This window comes from Amblyomma americanum, chromosome 7 (genome assembly GCF_052857255.1).
Source record: "Amblyomma americanum isolate KBUSLIRL-KWMA chromosome 7, ASM5285725v1, whole genome shotgun sequence".
NCBI lineage: Eukaryota > Metazoa > Arthropoda > Arachnida > Ixodida > Ixodidae > Amblyomma > Amblyomma americanum.
In genome coordinates, this window is record NC_135503.1 from 81,758,510 (window position 1) to 81,776,093 (window position 17,584).

Sequence of the window (17,584 nt, forward strand, 5' to 3'; positions counted from 1 at the left end):
GGAAAATGAGTTTTCTTGAGCAGGGCTCCAGATAAAGGGGGTGTCGTTCTTAAGAAGGTCGGTGAGGGGGCGAGCGATGCCGGCAAAATCTTTGACAAAACGTCGAAAATACGAGCACAAGCCGACAAAGCTGCGCACATCTTTCGACGACCTAGGAAGAGGAAACTCCTTCACGGCTTGAATTTTGACTGGATCTGGGCGCACACCAAAAGCATCAACAAAGGTGTCCGAGAATAGTGAGTTGGCGGCGACCGCGTTTGCATTTCGATGAGTTCAGCTGGAGTCCGGCGTTACGAAACACTGTCAAAATACTGGAGAGGCGTTCGAGGTGCGTGGCAAAAGTAGGCGAGAAAACCACAACATCGTCTAGGTAGCAGAGGCAGGTAGACCACTTAAAGCCGCGAAGAAGGGAGTCCATCATTCGTTCAAAGGTAGCCGGCGCGTTAAAGAGTCCGAATGGCATGACTTTAAATTGGTATAAGCCATCAGGCGTCACGAAGGCGGTCTTTTCACGGTTCTTTTCATCTACGACAATTTGCCAGTACTCCGATCGAAGATCAATTGAAGAGAAATATTTGGCGCCGTGGAGGCAATCTAATGCATCATCGATCCTCGGGAGAGGATATACGTCTTTTTTTGTGATGCGGTTTAGGTGCCGGAAATCAACGCAGAAGCGCCAGCTGCCGTCCTTCTTTTTTACCAGGACGACTGGAGAAGCCCAAGGGCTTGACGAGGGCTCGATGATGTCTTTTGCGAGCATCTTATCGACCTCTTGATTTATGACGGTGCGTTCAGCGCTGGACACGCGGTACGGACGTCTGTGGAGAGGAGCGGCATCACCGGTGTTTATCCGATGCGTCACAACCGAGGTACGAGTCAAAACACGGGCGTCAAAGTCGAAGATGTCGCGAAAAGATGATAAGAGGCACCAAAGATCGTGAGCTTGCATCGCTGGTAGGTCAGAACAGATCATGTCGGCGTAGTCATCCGTTGGTTTCTCTGGTGATGTTGCCGCAGGCAACAGGCATTGATGAGTGGAAGGTAAGCAGCTGTCCACCACTGATATGAAACATTCGGCAGCAGAGCACAGTGTGGCGAGTGAGATGCCTTGCGGGAGCGGTTGGATAGACGAGCCAAAGTTCAGAACCGGAAGGTACGCACGGTTTGCCGACATTGTAAAGACAGTGTGCGCAAGCGCAATACTTCGCGTGAGGGCAACGTCAAGGTCCGGAGTGACTACGTAGGGGCCATCAGGGACAGGGGGAACAGATGAGAAAGAAATGTAAGTTGCGGCTTGAGGCGGAAGACGGACAAAGTCGACAGCACAAAGACGAGGTACAACTGGGGACGGCGACTCAGCAGAAAGAGGAAGGTCAAGCTGGACAACACTGGTGGCGCAGTTGATGAGGGCTGAATGCTCAGACAGGAAGTCGAGGCCAAGAATGACGTCATGAGGGCACTGGTCCAGACCAGAGAATAGAACGGATGTATGGCGGCCGGATATGGTCACACGGGCTGTGCATAGTCCAACCACAGGAGGCGTTCCGCCGTCGGCAACGCGGAGAGCGGCTGTGGGTGCAGGGGTCAGTACCTTTCTGAGGCGGCGTCGTAGGGTGGAACTCATGACGGACACGTACGCGCCCGTGTCGATCAGGGCTCTCACAGGGACTCCATCGACATGAATAGCGAGCAAATTTTGGTGTGCACGAAGGGCAAAGTGAGGATTTTGGGACTGGGGCTGTACTGCAGCATCACCTCCAGACACTGCAGCGTCTAGTTTTCCGCTTGCGAGCGTCCGTAGGGGACAGGAGAGGAGCGACGGCGTAGAGGCGAACGAGACTGTCGACGCAGGGGGGACGGGGAGCGGCTGGAGCGGAAAATCTGGCCGTCAACGGTAGCACTCTGCTGGGCTGGAGGGGGCGTGAAGTGGCGGGGTTGGTCGTCGTTGCGGTGAGAGCTTAGATTACTGTATGTGCTACGACGAGACCAATAATTGCGGCAGTGACGGGAGATGTGGCCAATGCGGTGGCAGAGGAAACAAATGGGTCTGTCGTCGGGTGTCCGCCAGTCGTTAGGGTTACGGCGACGTGAAGCGAAGTAGGAAGGTCGTTCAGAAGCAATCGCAGTGATGTCGGGTGGTGATGAAGGACGCACAGGGCTGACGGGCTGGAGACCAAGGTTTGCCAGCTCTTGACGGACAACGGCTTGTACCATCGAGATGGTGGGCAAGTGGTTGTTGCCATTAAGTAGAGGCAGGGAGGCAGGGGACATAGCTTCGAGTTCGCGTCGAATGATGCGGGTCACATTTTCTGGAGGCGCAGGAGTTTGCCGGTGCAGCAGGTCTTCACATGAGGAAGTCGCCGCCGTGTTGGGGAGGCGTGTGTACGGCTGACTAATACGTCTGCTTTTAGCTTCCTCGAAGCGGCGACATTCCTTAATAATGCTGTCGACTGTAGTGCAGTTCTTGGAGACGAGCAGGTTGAAGGCGTCGTCGGCGATCCCCTTCAACACGTGACCCACTTTGTCAGATTCGGGCATGTTATTGTCAACTTTGTGGCAGAGGGCCAACACGTCCTGAATGTAGGAAACATACGATTCCGTAGACGTTTGAGCTCTGGACGCAAGCTCCCTCTTAGCGGCGAGTGTTCGGCCGAGCGGCCGTCCAAACAGCTCGCGCAGTTTCTGCTTGCAGACGTCCCAGCTGGTCAAATCATCTTCGTGAGTCTCGTACCAGACGCGGGCGGTGTCTTTTAGATAGAAGATGACATTCGCGAGCATAAGAGTCGGATTTCAGTGGTTGTACATACTCACGCGTTCATACATGTTGATCCAGTCGTCCACGTCAACGTTGTCGGTGCCAGAAAATGTCCCAGGGTCACGAGGGGAAGAAAAAACGAGCGATGGCACTGCCGATTGTGATGTTTGCTGGGAGGCGTCTTGAGTCATGGGTGGCGAAGTCAGCTGGCGGCCGCTGCGGAGCTCTGTCTTCGGTAGGCGTAGAAGAAAGCCGCACCTCCACCAAATATGTTGCGGGAAAGAATATATTTAAAGTTATTTACAAAAACGAATGAACAGCTACGGGCGGCACTCAGAACACAGCCAGAGATGAGTTCTCGTCTTCTTTCTCGTCCACTCGTTCACTCGCTCAATGTCGTCGTCGTCGTCTACCCGCTGCAATATCTTTGATAAGAAAGAAGAACAAAAAACAACCAGATGCCGCCGGTGGGACCCGAGCCTACGATGTCACCGTTCGGCGGTTCTGACAGAGCTTCCGCCATCACTGTTTTTCAAGTTCCTGCGTGCCACTCGCGGTAATACAGGACCTACGTCCACCGCTATGAACGAGGGTAGCGCTGGTGAACACCCTCAAGGTTCGCTTACACTATATATACATACGCTCGAAAGCAGAAGACTGGATTTCCGTTACCGTAGGTCAGTTTGTAGAGCGCCGGACGCGAAATTCTAAAGTCGGGGATATGCATCGGGGATATGCATTTTTGTTCTTTATCAATTACCGTGAAGAGATAAAATATTTAGACATTTAATCTCAAATTAAATAACACCACAAATTGAAAAAAAAAATTCCTATGCTCCGAGGTTTCGATAACTGTTGGCTTTTCTAATGTATATATCAAGATAGGCAAAGTAGTTCGAAAAAGGAGTGAAAAAAAATTCCACCTTTGGAAGTTACAAAACTTGACATCCAATCTTTCTCCTACTCACGACGTACACACTGATACACACAAAGAGGAATTATAGTGAACCAAAAGAGATAAAACTCACATCAACTCTATGTTGCAAGATTCTATATTTCACAAAAATTTATTTAAAGGGTTATGGTTCCACAATAACCGCAATAGTAGAAGGAAGCAGAATCCAATGTTAAATACCCATTACCAAAAGTGAGCATTTGTATCCTTCTGTTTGAGCGATAATGAATTTAATTTTGAAATGATCTACAGGAGCTGGTGTGTGCGGTGCCGGCAGATTATGTGAACATGCAAAGAGTGTGGTGCTGCGGTAGAGTGCACGGAAAATGGATTAACTGCTGAATTTTCTTCGCATGACCGGTGGCTGGAGACTGAGCGATATTTTCGGTGCTATTGCACTTTCATGCCGAGAATATTGCGAAAGAATGAATCAGGCAGCTTTCTTTCGGATAGATTTCAGCATGTTATTAAGAGAGGATTTCAAATGAGTATGTGTAGTTTATGGAAGGTCTGATTTACGCGTTGAATCCGTGTTGTCTTGTGTCCTGGTTGGCTTGATGCCGTCGGCGTCTAAGATGACCGAGTTTTTGTTAAGGCTTTGGGAGTGGTCAATTCATAATGAGTGTTTCAGCAAGAATTCGAGTTAAAAATCACACCGAAATATTTTAGCGACGCAGCAATTGAATTTAGAGTGCTGTACACTGTGTAGGCGTTAGGAATCGTGTTAGTAACACCAATTTACTTGAGAGGTTTGATTTTATCTGCCTTTATCACAATCTGCCTCCTGCCGCAAGTAAGAGTGATTTCATCGAGGTTAGTCTGTAGAGCAATAATGTCATAAGGTTGCGATTTTCTTTCTAAATTCAACAATGACATCATCTGCAAATAATATTATTGTTGAGGTTATACATGACGGAAAGTCACTAATCAATATTAACAAAAGAAGTGGATCCAGCACCAAACCTTGAGGGACTGCGGGAGCAGTGCCCGTACGTCTTGATAACAAATTCCCTAGCTTAACTGATTGAAAGCGGTTAAGAAGAAATGTGTTAATCCACTGCGTAGTATATTCATCTAGCTGCAGGTTACATGTATTTATCATTAAGCTGTCATACGATGCGCGATCAAAAGCTTTCGAGAAATAAGTGATAATGCAGTCAATGTAAAGGGAACAGACGAACGCATGGTAAAGTTCCGTGATGAACCCAAGTGACGATGTCTGACGCGATAAATGGTTGCGGAAGCCGTGCTGGCTCTTATGACCCTAGTTATTCTCGTTAGACGATTCATAATGTGAGTGGATATTATGTGTGCGAGTATTCTGCAACATAGTGAAGTAAGTGAAATTGGTCTGTAGTTATTAGGAGCGGATCTGGCTCCAGATTTAAATGCTTGGAATACGTAAGCAAATTTCCAATCTTCTGGCACACATGTTGCATCGAATGACTATTGGAAAATGAGAAACAGCAGTATAGGTGTGTGGTGGCTGGTTGCTTTTAACAGTTCAGCGTCGATGCCATCGATCGGATTGTGGGCTATTATGTGGGGTAAGCGTTCAATTGCACCAGCCGCGCCAAGTGCTCAGATGAGAATGAATGAAAAAGAAATTTGAATATCGGCATCAGGATGCAACAGTAGATTGTAATGGGCAATTCGTTCGTAAAAACCTGGGTAAAGTGGCGGATGGATAATTCTGCACACTGTTCTCTGTGCAGATTGCTGCCGTTTATCCGAAAATAACAGAGACAGCACTTACCTTCTCAGATTAACTGCGTTCTAAAACTTCTTATGATCAGTTTTAATCAAATTAGGAAATATGATGTCAAAGATTCGTTTTTGGCTTCACAAATTTGTTTTCCACCTATTTTAATAATGCTTTGGAAGTTTTCCCAGTAAGTAAAATCGTTTGTTCGAACCGCTTTACTAAACGCTTTTTTTATTGCCTTATTGACATCTGCGTCCTGTGTACAGAAAGGGTTTATGGCTTTATGGGGGTTTAACGTCCTAAAGCGACTCCGGCTATGAGGGACACCGCAGTGAAGAGCTCCAGGAAGTTCGACCACCTGGGCTTCTTTAACGCGCTCTGGCATCGCACTGCGCACGTGTACAGAAAGGATACAGAGCACGCAGAAGGGTAACTGCGTGTGCAAGCACAACTGGCAGACACCGGCGAAAATACTGAAAGAGCACAGTATCGTAATGATTAATTTTTTTAGTGCGACAGCGTGCATACGAACGTAAGAGGTGAGCAAAAATCTTGCTTATGCATCACTCGTTACCATGGCAACTGTGACGTCAATGTTCAGCAAAAATCCTGCTTGTGCACCGCGCGTTGCCATAGCAACTGTGAAGCCAAGCGGCAAGAATTTGGCGTGGACTACGCCTTAAAAATTACATTTGGCAACTTGGACCAAAATAAAGGTCCAACAATAACTGAGCATGCCCGATACGTTGGCGACCTCCAAATCTTGTCCGAATGATTTCCTGAATTTGGCCAGGCCACCCCCGAAATTTGACCTTAGCCGATTTTGACAGAAATCGATGTTCAACCATATTTCATTGTTGACGACACAATGGCGACCTCTAAAATTGATCCGAATCATTTCCAAAATTTTTGCACGGGCCACCCCCAAAAAGAAGTTGACGGGTAAGAAATTTGTGCCTCCTGGTTGCTATGGCATTGCTTGTGGCGTTACTATTTACGTCACCTCACTTTCGCGCGTCGCACATCGGTTTAAACGGTATTAAACCCCGGTCAATTTTATTTTGCATAGCTGCATGCGGCGAGGGGAACAGCTTTACCCTTGCTGAAAAACATGATGAGCAGGCTGTAAGCTCTGTCCGCTGAGAGATTGCAGATGGGCGCTAATTGCCTGTTCCTTTGTAGCACAGATATTTTCTATACTGTTGCGACCAGTTTGTGATCTCAAGTGATTTTGCCTGTTCTCTACAACGACTGTATGTGGTTCATCCATTAGCGCTTTGAAGTCACCTACAACTGCGTTAACGACCAGAAGTAATGCACAACATCAAAAAGAAAATACAAAGCATGTTATTCTATATTAGACTTCAACTCCATGCGCATGGTATAAGTGCGATGATACGCGATTAGTTTGCATAGTTTATTAAGAACCTAAAAAGCACGTTACCCACTACAGACGTCATGCCTGCGTTATTGGTTGTCAGGTGCTAAAATCTCAATATTACTGCAATGTGTCGAAAATTTCTTTAAAAAAAACAAGGGTGTAAACAGTTTCTGTGGGCTTTGCCTACTTCTAGCAGTTCGTCAGTTGCGATTTCAATCTGATGCCAACAGAAGGGCTGCACTGATAAAAAAGTTCAATGAGAGTAATGCTGAACGGGAATACAATAATCGCCAGCGCAGTCTATGAAATTCAGACCATTGTGTTCTTAGCGGCGTGAACATCTAGCACGTAATCCGTAAGTTAACGCCTGCGGTATTTTCAAACCAAGAAGCAAAAATAGTATTGCAGAAATGGGTGGCCTGCAGGATAATATAGTTTGGCACTCCACACGGGATTATTTTCCGCGCCGTTTTTACCGAAGCGTGAACTTACATTTAACATCACCAAGGAGCTTCGCACTGAAACATTGTTTAAAGGTTAAAAAAACTACTCTGTGCAAAGAAACATTCGCAAAGCTCGGAGTTCTTCCATTCCTGAAGGCCTCCATTGTATTATAATGGCCTAGACGCGATAGCAAGACTTACATATAAAATAGAAAGGGTACGTACTTGCGCGAAGAAGACGGGACACAGCAAAGAAACACTCACCACATGCACAGAGCGCCATCAAAGATGAACCAACTTGCCCACACAAGAGTATTATTTGACCACATATAATAGCGCTGCTTCACAAGACCCCATTCGGGTGCTAGTATTTCGTAATAAAACCAGAAAACACGCCACCAGCGGCTAAATCTAGAAGCCGTTTGAATGCCTTCCTAGTATTGCTCAGCGTGCTCTTGCATTACATTGTACGGTGAGTGGCATTATATTTTTGCAAGATACTTGATACGTGGTAACACAATCTGCCTGCCATGGCAATCTCTGCCACAGTAATCGACACGGGAAGTGTTTGCACAGGTTTTGTGATGGAAACTTGCGATTCGGTAGAGTGCTAAGATCTCTTTTCGACTCGGTTTCAATTTATTCCTCTTCGTTCATCATTTTTGGCTCAAACACCACTGAGAAAGTGTTATCACGCCAATTCTTTCGTACATGGGGTGCATGTTAAGGACCGAACAAAGCCCCCAAAAAAAACGGTGCACACTACACGGGCCTTTTCTCAGTGTAATAATACCGTATAAAGAAATAAGCATTCCTTGTTCTCAAGTTTTACTTAAATAAAGCCATTGGACGAAGCGGACATTTAAAATGCGCCAATTTGCACCAACCTGCGACGCAAGCCTTGATATGTTCGGCAAGCTCTGCGGCTTCACACTTCGTACTACTGCGGTTCCTGAGTAGGATGGCAGCCGCTGGTGCCTCTCCGTACTGCGGATGTGGCAGTCCCACAACTGCCATTTCGCATATGTGCTCCGAGTACTTCTCTATGATCAGTTCTTCAATCTCCGCGGGAACAACTTGAATGTCCATGCACTTGATGAGTTCCTTCAGCCGCTGAACAATGAACAAGCGGCCGTCTTCGTCGTAGTATCCCACGTCCCCTGCATGAATTCATCACATAAGCGTATCAAAGGGATGCCTCTAGCTCTAGTGTGCGTCTTTAATATTATCTAGACAAAAACTGATCAATGTGGACTGCACTGAGACCTAAAATAGTAGGTAACATGCCCTATGACAAAAATGGCCTCCTGTGCCAGCGCAACCGTTTCCCTCGCTGTGTGGTTAAAAGTCATTTGATAGGGTTCTTTTAACAGTCGACCCTAAAAGACTAAAGTAAAAGCGTAGTGCACCGTGTTGATGGCTGACTTCAAAGCGAAAGGTTGGCAAGTAGCAGGCAGGCTATTGCTCCCGGGAGCCATGGCATAATCGTTGGCTCTAAGCATAACAGAGAGGAGCTCATAGCCGAAATCACAGAGCAAAATGCCCCACGATCATTGGCAAAGGAGTTGGACGGGACCAAGTGGGTGCGGAACGAAGATTACTAGAGTATTTGTGAAACGTGCCGCGGCTGTCGGCTACCAAGCCTTTATACGTCACTGTTGTCTTCCAAATTCGGCTGAAGCATGGACGAGTACTCATAGGCCAGACGGGCGGCTGTGGTAATTTCTGCACCAGGGGGCATAGCCTATAAAAAGAAGTAATAATAAAGGCGCGCACTCGCCTGCTCACTAAATTCCATGGAAAGGTCGCGAGCCAAGATTGGTGAATATCAACATTCTTGCTAGAAGAAGGTGCACAGCAGCTCGTGAGTTGTAGGAAGCGTACCACATCAAGAAAATTGATTATGTTTGCTTCAATGAAAAATTAGTTGCTGTGCATTCTTCGGAGAGAAAATCTCTGCGGAGTTTTGCTTGAGGTGCGCATTCGCTTAAACTGCCATCTCCGTTTTAGGGCGTTTTTGTACTATTTTCTATATAAGCTTTTACTTTGAAGGCAATAAAATCAGTTACCCCTCCCCCCCTCTTCGCGGTCGTTTCTTCACCCTCGTCTCTTGAGGTTATTTTGCTGCGAATAGAACAATAAAGTTAGCAGGTTCTAAATCAGCCCAGTCTACTGAAACAGGTATGGAGGAAGTTAGGTGCATTCAAAATGAGATGTAGTAGGTCTTACGAGGTCCTCAAGTACGTATTATTACCAATATTAATGTGATGGTTGAATTCTCTGAGGAATTCATCAAAGGAGTTGAAACGAAAAAAGCAGCAGTTGAGGATCACTTAACTGCAGATTTGTTGAAGGTATTAAAAAGGTATCAATATTGCCACACTGCTCACATTCTGCGAGCGCCGCCATGCGGCCGAGCAGCATGACTGGACTCGTGAAGGAGCGAATAAGACGACGTTCCCGCTCGGACGCGCGCTTCTGTTGTTCTTGGCCATTCGATTAAAAGCCCCTTTTGTGTCGCCCTACGTTTGTCGGCGACATTTTGGCGAAGCCGCTGGGTATCATCCCATGAAAGCTCCCCCCGAGGACAATTCTGACGCTCATTAGCGACGCTTGGAAACAACACCCGTCCACAAAGCGAGCCTTCGCCTGCGAGGCCTGGAGCCTGAGTGTCAGCCATTGACGAGGTCGATGCGTACCATGACGTCCACTACTGGCAGTCAGACAGGTCAGCCTTCTGGCAATGTCCCACCGGTTGTAGTCCTCACACCTCGCTCGCCGCCATCCTTTCACGGCGATCGGTTCGAGGTTGTCGAGGTTCGAGGTTCGAGGACTGGTTGTCCAGCTTTGACCGTGTGGCCACTTTTAACCAGTCGGACGGCAATCGAAAAGTACGAAACGTGTATTTCGCATTCGAGGACTCAGCGAAGACATGGTTCGAAAACCATGAGGCATCCTTTACCAACTTGGAAGCGTTCCGTCGTGAGTTGCTCGCTACCTTCAGCACAAACGCACGCAAGGAAAACGCCGAAATCGCCCATCGCTCTAGGTCACAGCAGTCGAACGAAAGCGTCGCCCTGTTTATCGAAGATATGGCACGTCTTTTCAACCGGGCTGACCCTGCCATGCCCGAGGCTACGAAAGTGCGCCACCTCATGTGTGGTGTGAAGGAGGAGCTCTTCGCTGGTCTCATACGTGATTCTCCAAGAACTGTCGCGGACTTCGCCAAAGAAACCACGGGCATGGAACGTTCCTTGCAGTAACGCAGTGCACAGTACGGTCAAATAAGTGTTGTGACCACCAACTATTGTGCGTCACTGCCAGTCGCCGGAGACGAGGTGCTTCGGGAACATGTGCGGAGTGTGGTTCGCGAAAACTACGCAACCTCCGCTTAGATACTTAGCCTGCCAGTGTTGCAGCTGTAGCCGATGCCGTCCGTGACGGAATTCGGCGAGCGGTCCAGCCACCACCGGCACCACAGCCGGAGCCGTACATCGTGAGCTACAGCAAGGCCGTACGGACACCGCAGCCGGAGCCGTTAATCATGAGCTACAGTGAAGCCCTGCGGAGACCTGCACCAGTGCCACATGCATTCCGCCCTGCTGCCGAACCAACGCAGGGGTACCTTGCCCTCGTCGAGCTGTGTGACCCGCGACCTGTTCAAAAAGCGTACGTGTGGCGCACACCCAACAACAGGCCACTATGCTACCACTGCGGGGAGCCCGCAACTGCACATACCGGCGGATGGGATAATAATTGGTTTTTCTGGAAAGGAAATGGCGCAGTATCGGTCTCATATATCTTTGGACACCTGAACCGCGCCGTAATGGAAGGGATAAAGATGAAGAGGATTTCCACCGAGCGTACTTCGACCGCGCCATGGTGAGAGACCGCGAGACATTGAACAGTTCCTGGCCGATTATGTGCTGCCCTCAACGCCCCCACGACGTCCTTCTACGTCGCCGTCTCTAAGACGAATTCCTTCACCAAGTCACGCATCATCCTCTGGCCCATTAAGAGGCACATCCCCTCGCCGGGAAAACTGAAGACGGCGTCCTCCGGGGGTAGCACCGCTGCTGCCGCTGAGAGTGAACAGCCTCCATCCGACGACTTTATGCGACGACCCGACCACCGAAGACCCCACCCGCCGACCTCAATGACGAACCCCCCGCGGACACTACCATCGACAGCCTCGACGACCACACCGACGACCTCACCGACAACCTCAGCGACGGCCCCATCCACGATGGCACCAAAGATCTCATCGACTAGTTGTCAAAGAATCGTTTCCGCCGCCGAAATTCTTTTTGACGCCGATGGCTATGACATGTGACCACGCGTGGATACCGGAGCCGACTTTTCTGTCATGAGCAGCCACCTAGCTACGACCCCCAGAAAGGTTCTAACACCTTGGTATGGGCCGCAGATACGGACAGCTGGTTGCCATGTGGTAACGCCGGTTGGCGTCTGCACCTGCCGTATAAATATCCGGGGTCCAACTTTCATGGGCTCCTTCGCCGTGCTACGAGAGTGCTCCAAAGAACTGTTTCTTGGCTTGGACTTCCCTAAAGAGTATGGGGCGGTCATCAACCTGCATGAGCAGTTGTTATTGTTTTCGACGCAGCGAGCCGTTGATACCGACCCCGAGCCGCACAGGGCAGCACTACGCATCTCTGACCAAGCAAGTTTGTCACAGTCCAGTGTGATAGGAGCTTCGGTACTCGGGGCATTGCCGAAGCGAACATGTCGCTGCTACTGTATGGGCAAGATTGCGTTGCTCACGCCCTTGCCGGCCAAATCGCCTTATCCACAACCGACTCCGAAACAGTGGAACAGGACACGGCAACAGCCATTAAGGCCGACGTTAACCCTGTCCTTCTGACCAAACGCCGCTTGGAAAGCCTTATGCCTCTTTCCGCGACTCTTTTGCGTCCACCTCCAAGGTTCGTCAGACACCAATAACAAAGCAACACATTATCATCGAGAGTGACCAGAGACCGCTATATCAGTGTCCTTATCATGTTTCGTCGAAGGAACGTGATGCCACCCACGGCCAAGTTGCCGAAATGCTCCGCGACGACGTCATACAATCATCGACGAGCCCCTGGGCATCACCTGTTCTCATGGCAAAGAAAGACGGCAGCCTGCGGTTCTGCGTAGACTATAGACTTCTCAACAACATTACCATTAAGGATGTATATCCACTGCCGCGCATTGATGACGCATTAGACCGCCTCCGCCATGCTACCTACTTTTCGTCACTCGATCTGCGTAGCGGTTATTGGCAAATCGAGGTCGACGAGCGTGACCGAGAAAAGACCGCCTTCGTTACTCCTGACGGCATGTACAAATTTAAGGTGCTTCCTTTCGGCTTGTGTGAAGCCTCTGCAACGTTTCAACGTATTATGCACACCGTGCTAACTGACCTGAAGTGGCAGTCCTGCCTTGTGTATCTCGACGATGTTGTGATTTTGTCCGACACGTTCGAGGAGCACCTGAAACGTTTGCGTGCTGTTTTCGAGGCAATTCGTTCCGCGGGTCTGTCTCTCAAGTCTGAAAAGTGCCACTTTGCATTTAGAGAGCTCAAATTTCTTTGCCATATTGTGAGCGCTCAGTGCTTTAGCCCCGACCCAGAAAAGACGGCCGCCATTGCTTCATTTCCCTAGCCAACAGATAAATGAAGCTTGCGGCGTTTTCTGGGGCTTTGCGCCTATTGTCGGAGGTTCGTTCAAAACTGCTTCAAGCTCCCAGAGCCGCTGACTCACCTGACGAAAGATTCCGAACCCTTCTTCTGGAGCAAGAATCAGGAAAAAACTTTCACAGAACATAAGGCTCGCCTCCAATCTACGCCTATCCTTGGCCACTTCGATGAGGAAGCCGCCACGAAACTGCACACAGGTGTCAGCATTGTGGGCCTCGGTGCGGTGATTGTGCAGTGGCAAGACGGTGTGGAACATGTGATCGCATACGCAAGTCACACTTTGTCCCGTTCCAAAATGAATTATTCCACCACGGAAATGGAGTGTCTCGATATTGTGTGGGCAGTCACGAAATTTCGTCCGTACCTGTACGGCCGCCCATTTCGAGTCGTCAGCGATCATCACTGCTTCTGTTGGCTTGCGAACCTGAAAGATTCATCGGGGCGACTTGCACAGAGAAGCCTTCGGTTGCAAGAGTTCGACGTCACCATCGTGTATAAGTCGGATAAGCAACATAGCGATGCAGATTGTCTCTCCCGAGCTCCTCTTCCGTGCCCACCAGATGAGTCCGACGACGATTCTGCTTTCCTCGGCGCTGTCATCACATCCGACCTTGCCCACCACCAGAGGGTCGATTGCGAATTGCTGCCTCTGAGTACCTCGAAGGAACTGCTCCTCTCCGCCCAGACTCTTCTCGCGTGAACTTTCGTTGTTTTGCTTAATACATAGAATCCTCTACAAGAAAAACTACGGCCCGACCGAAACTGCGTATCTCTTCGTTGTCCCAACAGCGCTTCGTCAGGAAGTTCTCGCTGCATGCCACGACGACCTTTCGTCTGGCCACCTTGGTTTTTCCAGAACATTGGGACGCCTCCGCCACAAGTACTACTGGCCTCGGCTTGCTGCGGTCGCCCAACGCTAAGTTCGAACCGGTCGTGAGTGTCAACGACGGAAGATATCGCCGACAAAACCGACCGGCCTTCTGAAGCCAATTGATCCACCACAAATCCCATTTCAGCAAGTCGGCATGGACGTACTGGGCCCATTCCCCGTGTCATCCATGGGGAACCGGTATATTGTTGTTGCCACGGGCTACCTCAGCCGCTACTGTGAAACCAAATCTCTTCCCCGTGGCACAGCGGCTTAAATTGCACAGTTCTTTGTTCACCACATTGTGCTTCGCCACGGCGCCCCCGCGGATGTATTAACTGAACGGGGAACCGCGTTTACGGCGGCTCTTACACGTGACGTCCTGCGTCTCAGTGGCACCAGTCGTAGAAAAACGACTGCTTACCATCCTCAAACTAATGGACTGACTGAGAGGCTGAACAAGACCTTTACAAATATGATGTCTATGTATGTCGACGCTGACCATCGCAACTGGGACGAAATACTCTGGCATCACGTTTGCGTACAACACCGCCCACCAAAAAAACGACGCGCTTCACTCCCTTCCGTTTGGTGTATGGCCGGGATGCCCTGACCATGCTGGACGCCATGCTGCTCCCGGACTGTGCCCCCTCGTCTGTCACAGGCGCTGACCAATTCGTTCGTGATGCAGACGCCGCTCGCCACCTTCCTAGACAACGGATTCGCCACCAGCAGACAACTGACGTCCGGCGTTACAACCTCCGCCGCAGGGAGATAATTTACAAACCCGGCGAGCACGTCTGGGTATGGAGCCCTATACGTTTGCGCCTATACAGGTCGCACCACCTCTTCTCGAGGGACATCTTCGCCAGCTCTCACAGCCTTTCTCTTCATCTTTTTTAGCAGGCTTTCAGCGACTGCCGTTACGAGCGAACCTGGGAACCCAGCTGAAGACAGCCTGGCAAATTGGTTTTGTAAACTTGGTTGCATCTTCTGAGTGCTTGATTTTTTTAGGGCGGATTCGAGACAAAGTGAAGCTATCCCCCTTTTTATTAGCTAGAGTGGGCGGAGTCATATGGCAGAAGCCCCTTTTTTGCGTGCGGAGCATACGCCCAACAAACCTGTTCCCCACAAAACTCAATACTGAGATCTAAAAACTGTAAAACATTCCCTTCAGGTACTTTACAAGTAAAACTTAAGCCATTTCCATGTTGTCTAAATAAGGTTAAAACATCGCGCACAGATTCCTCGAAGTTCAAACTTCCGTCCTTAGTAAAAATGATTAAAAGTAGTCCATATACCTGAACAGTTTTAAAAACGTTGCTAGCAGTTAAAACCTGGTGCAAAACTTGATCTATTTGGGAAAGAAAAATATTGCACAAAACAGGTGCAACACAGGAACCTTTACATATGCCAGCTTTCTGCAGAAAACACTGCTCGTCAAATGTTACAGAGGTAGATTGTAAATAAAACTTTAAAAGGGCTAAAAAAATACTCGATGGATATACCGGCAGCATTCTGTAAAGAAATAGGGTCCTTACTTTCAATGCACTCTCTGACTGCAGTGAACAGGGCTTCGTGAGGAACAGAATACACGATAAGATACTTAGAATTGACAAATTTCAGATTTTTTGGTAAGAAAGGGGTCTACTACATCAAGCTTACCCAAAATTTCCAACAAGAACGGGCTAAGCGGCCTCTGCCATGACCCCTTTTCGGTAACAATAGTTCTAAAGGGCATCCCTTGCTTGTGCGTTTTTACCGAAAAGAACACCTTCAATGCATTATTCTTGCATTTGGCAATCTGTTTGCCAAGGCGGACAAGACCTAGCTGCTCACACATTGCAACAGCTCTGTTTTTAACTTTCGTAGATTTCACTTTGACAGGCGAAAAATTCTTTTCAATAGCCTGGGCTGCTCTTTCCGAGAAATTATTTTCAGATACACTACAAATCCACCTTCATATTCTGCTAGTAAAAGCCTTAGGTTTTTTTTCCTTAAAGACACAATGGCTTGGGGTGAAGTTCCCTTATGACGAACAGGTACCCGGTCGCAGGATATGAGAAGGCAGCCGACGCCCTCAAGTAGACACTTTTCACGCTCTTCTGAATTGGCCTTACTGGTGATTCGACGATTTATGGCTATCAGTTCTTGCGGCGGCACTTCTGGTTCCAGTCCATACTTGGGCCCCTTCCGAAGAATTGATGACATTTCCTCAGGCAGATGAATGTCCCCCACCACCACTAAACCACCCTCACAATTCTCCTTCTTCGCACTTCTTTCCTTCAGCAGCTTGTCTAACACGCATACCCAAAGCTGTTCAATCATTTGGGAAGCTAACCTCTTCACAGAGCGCAATGTTTTGTCAGCCAGCCAGGTAGGATATTGCTTTTGGCAGGCTACCTTCCACGCGTCCCGTCTTTCTACCTTGTGTCTGTTTTCGCGCCTGTAACCAAAAAGATGTACTACCATTTGGTCATTAAGAGTGTTCACAGCTGCAGTCAAGAGCATAATAGATAATAACAATTTATTCTTCAGGTTTTTCTTGATTACATACATTGTACTTATGTCAGTGCAGAGTCATTTGTGTTTTAACTTTGCACCCCAAATGTGCGGCGATACGCCCTAACAATATTTCCTTTATGTCTCATGCAACATATCTCGTTGTATTAGGTTTTATTGTATAGTGTTTTTTTCAGCTTCATGTCTCTGCTGTTGTTCTTTAAAAAATGTTACCCACTATTGTTTTAATTTATGTCCATTTTTGGTATGCTGAAGATTTTACTTAATTAGCTACTTCTCGTGCTTCTGCGTTAACCTCGCCATTTATTGTTTTTCATTTAAAATCCTTGCAAAGTAGTGTATTCTTTCCAGTCATTCTAGTTTACTGTAATAAGGAACGTCTGGCAAAACACTGCGTCGCGGACATCCAGCGCTACAGTCCTGGTACAGACAAGAAGCAGCGGTCAGTCCAGAGCACGCACGAGGGACGGAGAGTTCGGCGCTTGTCTTCGTCTTCTTCGTTAAGCGCCAGGCTCTGAAGATTGCGGAGCCGAAGGCCAGTCTTGCAATTTACACCGGGCGAAAATGCGCCATCCCGGCGGCCTAGGGCGATGTGACGACGGCGGCGCCGTAGTAGGGTTTGAGGCGGGTCGTGTGGACAATGGCGCGGCCTCGGCGACGATGATCAGGGGATGGCGTAAGGGGTTCGATGAAGTAATTGACAGGGGATGTCTGCTTAAGAATACGGTGGGGTCCCTGGTACATGTTAACAACTTTGGAGGGAAGGTCGGGACCTGAGGAGTGTACCCAGAGCCTGACAAAGAGTCAGGAAGGCAACCGGGAGGAAGTGCCGGGGGATCATGGGTGCTTTTCTGCTTCCGCTGGGCGTGAGAAGCGAAGGACCAGGCAAGCTGTCGGCATTCTTCGGCATCAGTTGCGGCTTGAGAAAGAGTTGTAAACTCGGAAGCATCAGGGCGGTAAGGTAGAATGGTGTCCATTGGGCAAGAAGGCTCACGGCCGTACAGGAGAAAGTACGGATAGAATCCGGTGGTGGCTTGAGCAGCGGAGTTATAAGCGTATGTAACAAAATGGAGAATGCGGTCCCAGTTACAGTGGTCGGAAGCAACGTACATGACCAGCATGTCGCCGAGAGTGCGGATAAAACGCTCAACCATGCAATTTGTCTGCGGATGGTAGGCGGAGGTGGTGCGGTGAACGATGTTACATTCCTGAAGGAGAGCCTCTACAAATTCAGAGAGGAAGGCCGGACTTTT

General features: G+C 48.8%; 1 protein-coding gene across 1 annotated transcript in view; it reads right to left on the reverse strand.

Moving 5' to 3' along the window:
* The window catches only part of LOC144097864 (uncharacterized), a 57,138-nt gene that overhangs the window by 10,102 nt on the left and 29,452 nt on the right, over positions 1-17,584 (reverse strand). The window contains exon 9 of the mRNA XM_077630475.1: positions 8,127-8,399. Coding sequence (XP_077486601.1) covers positions 8,127-8,399 — 273 coding nt within the window. The remainder of the gene's footprint in view (positions 1-8,126; positions 8,400-17,584) is intronic.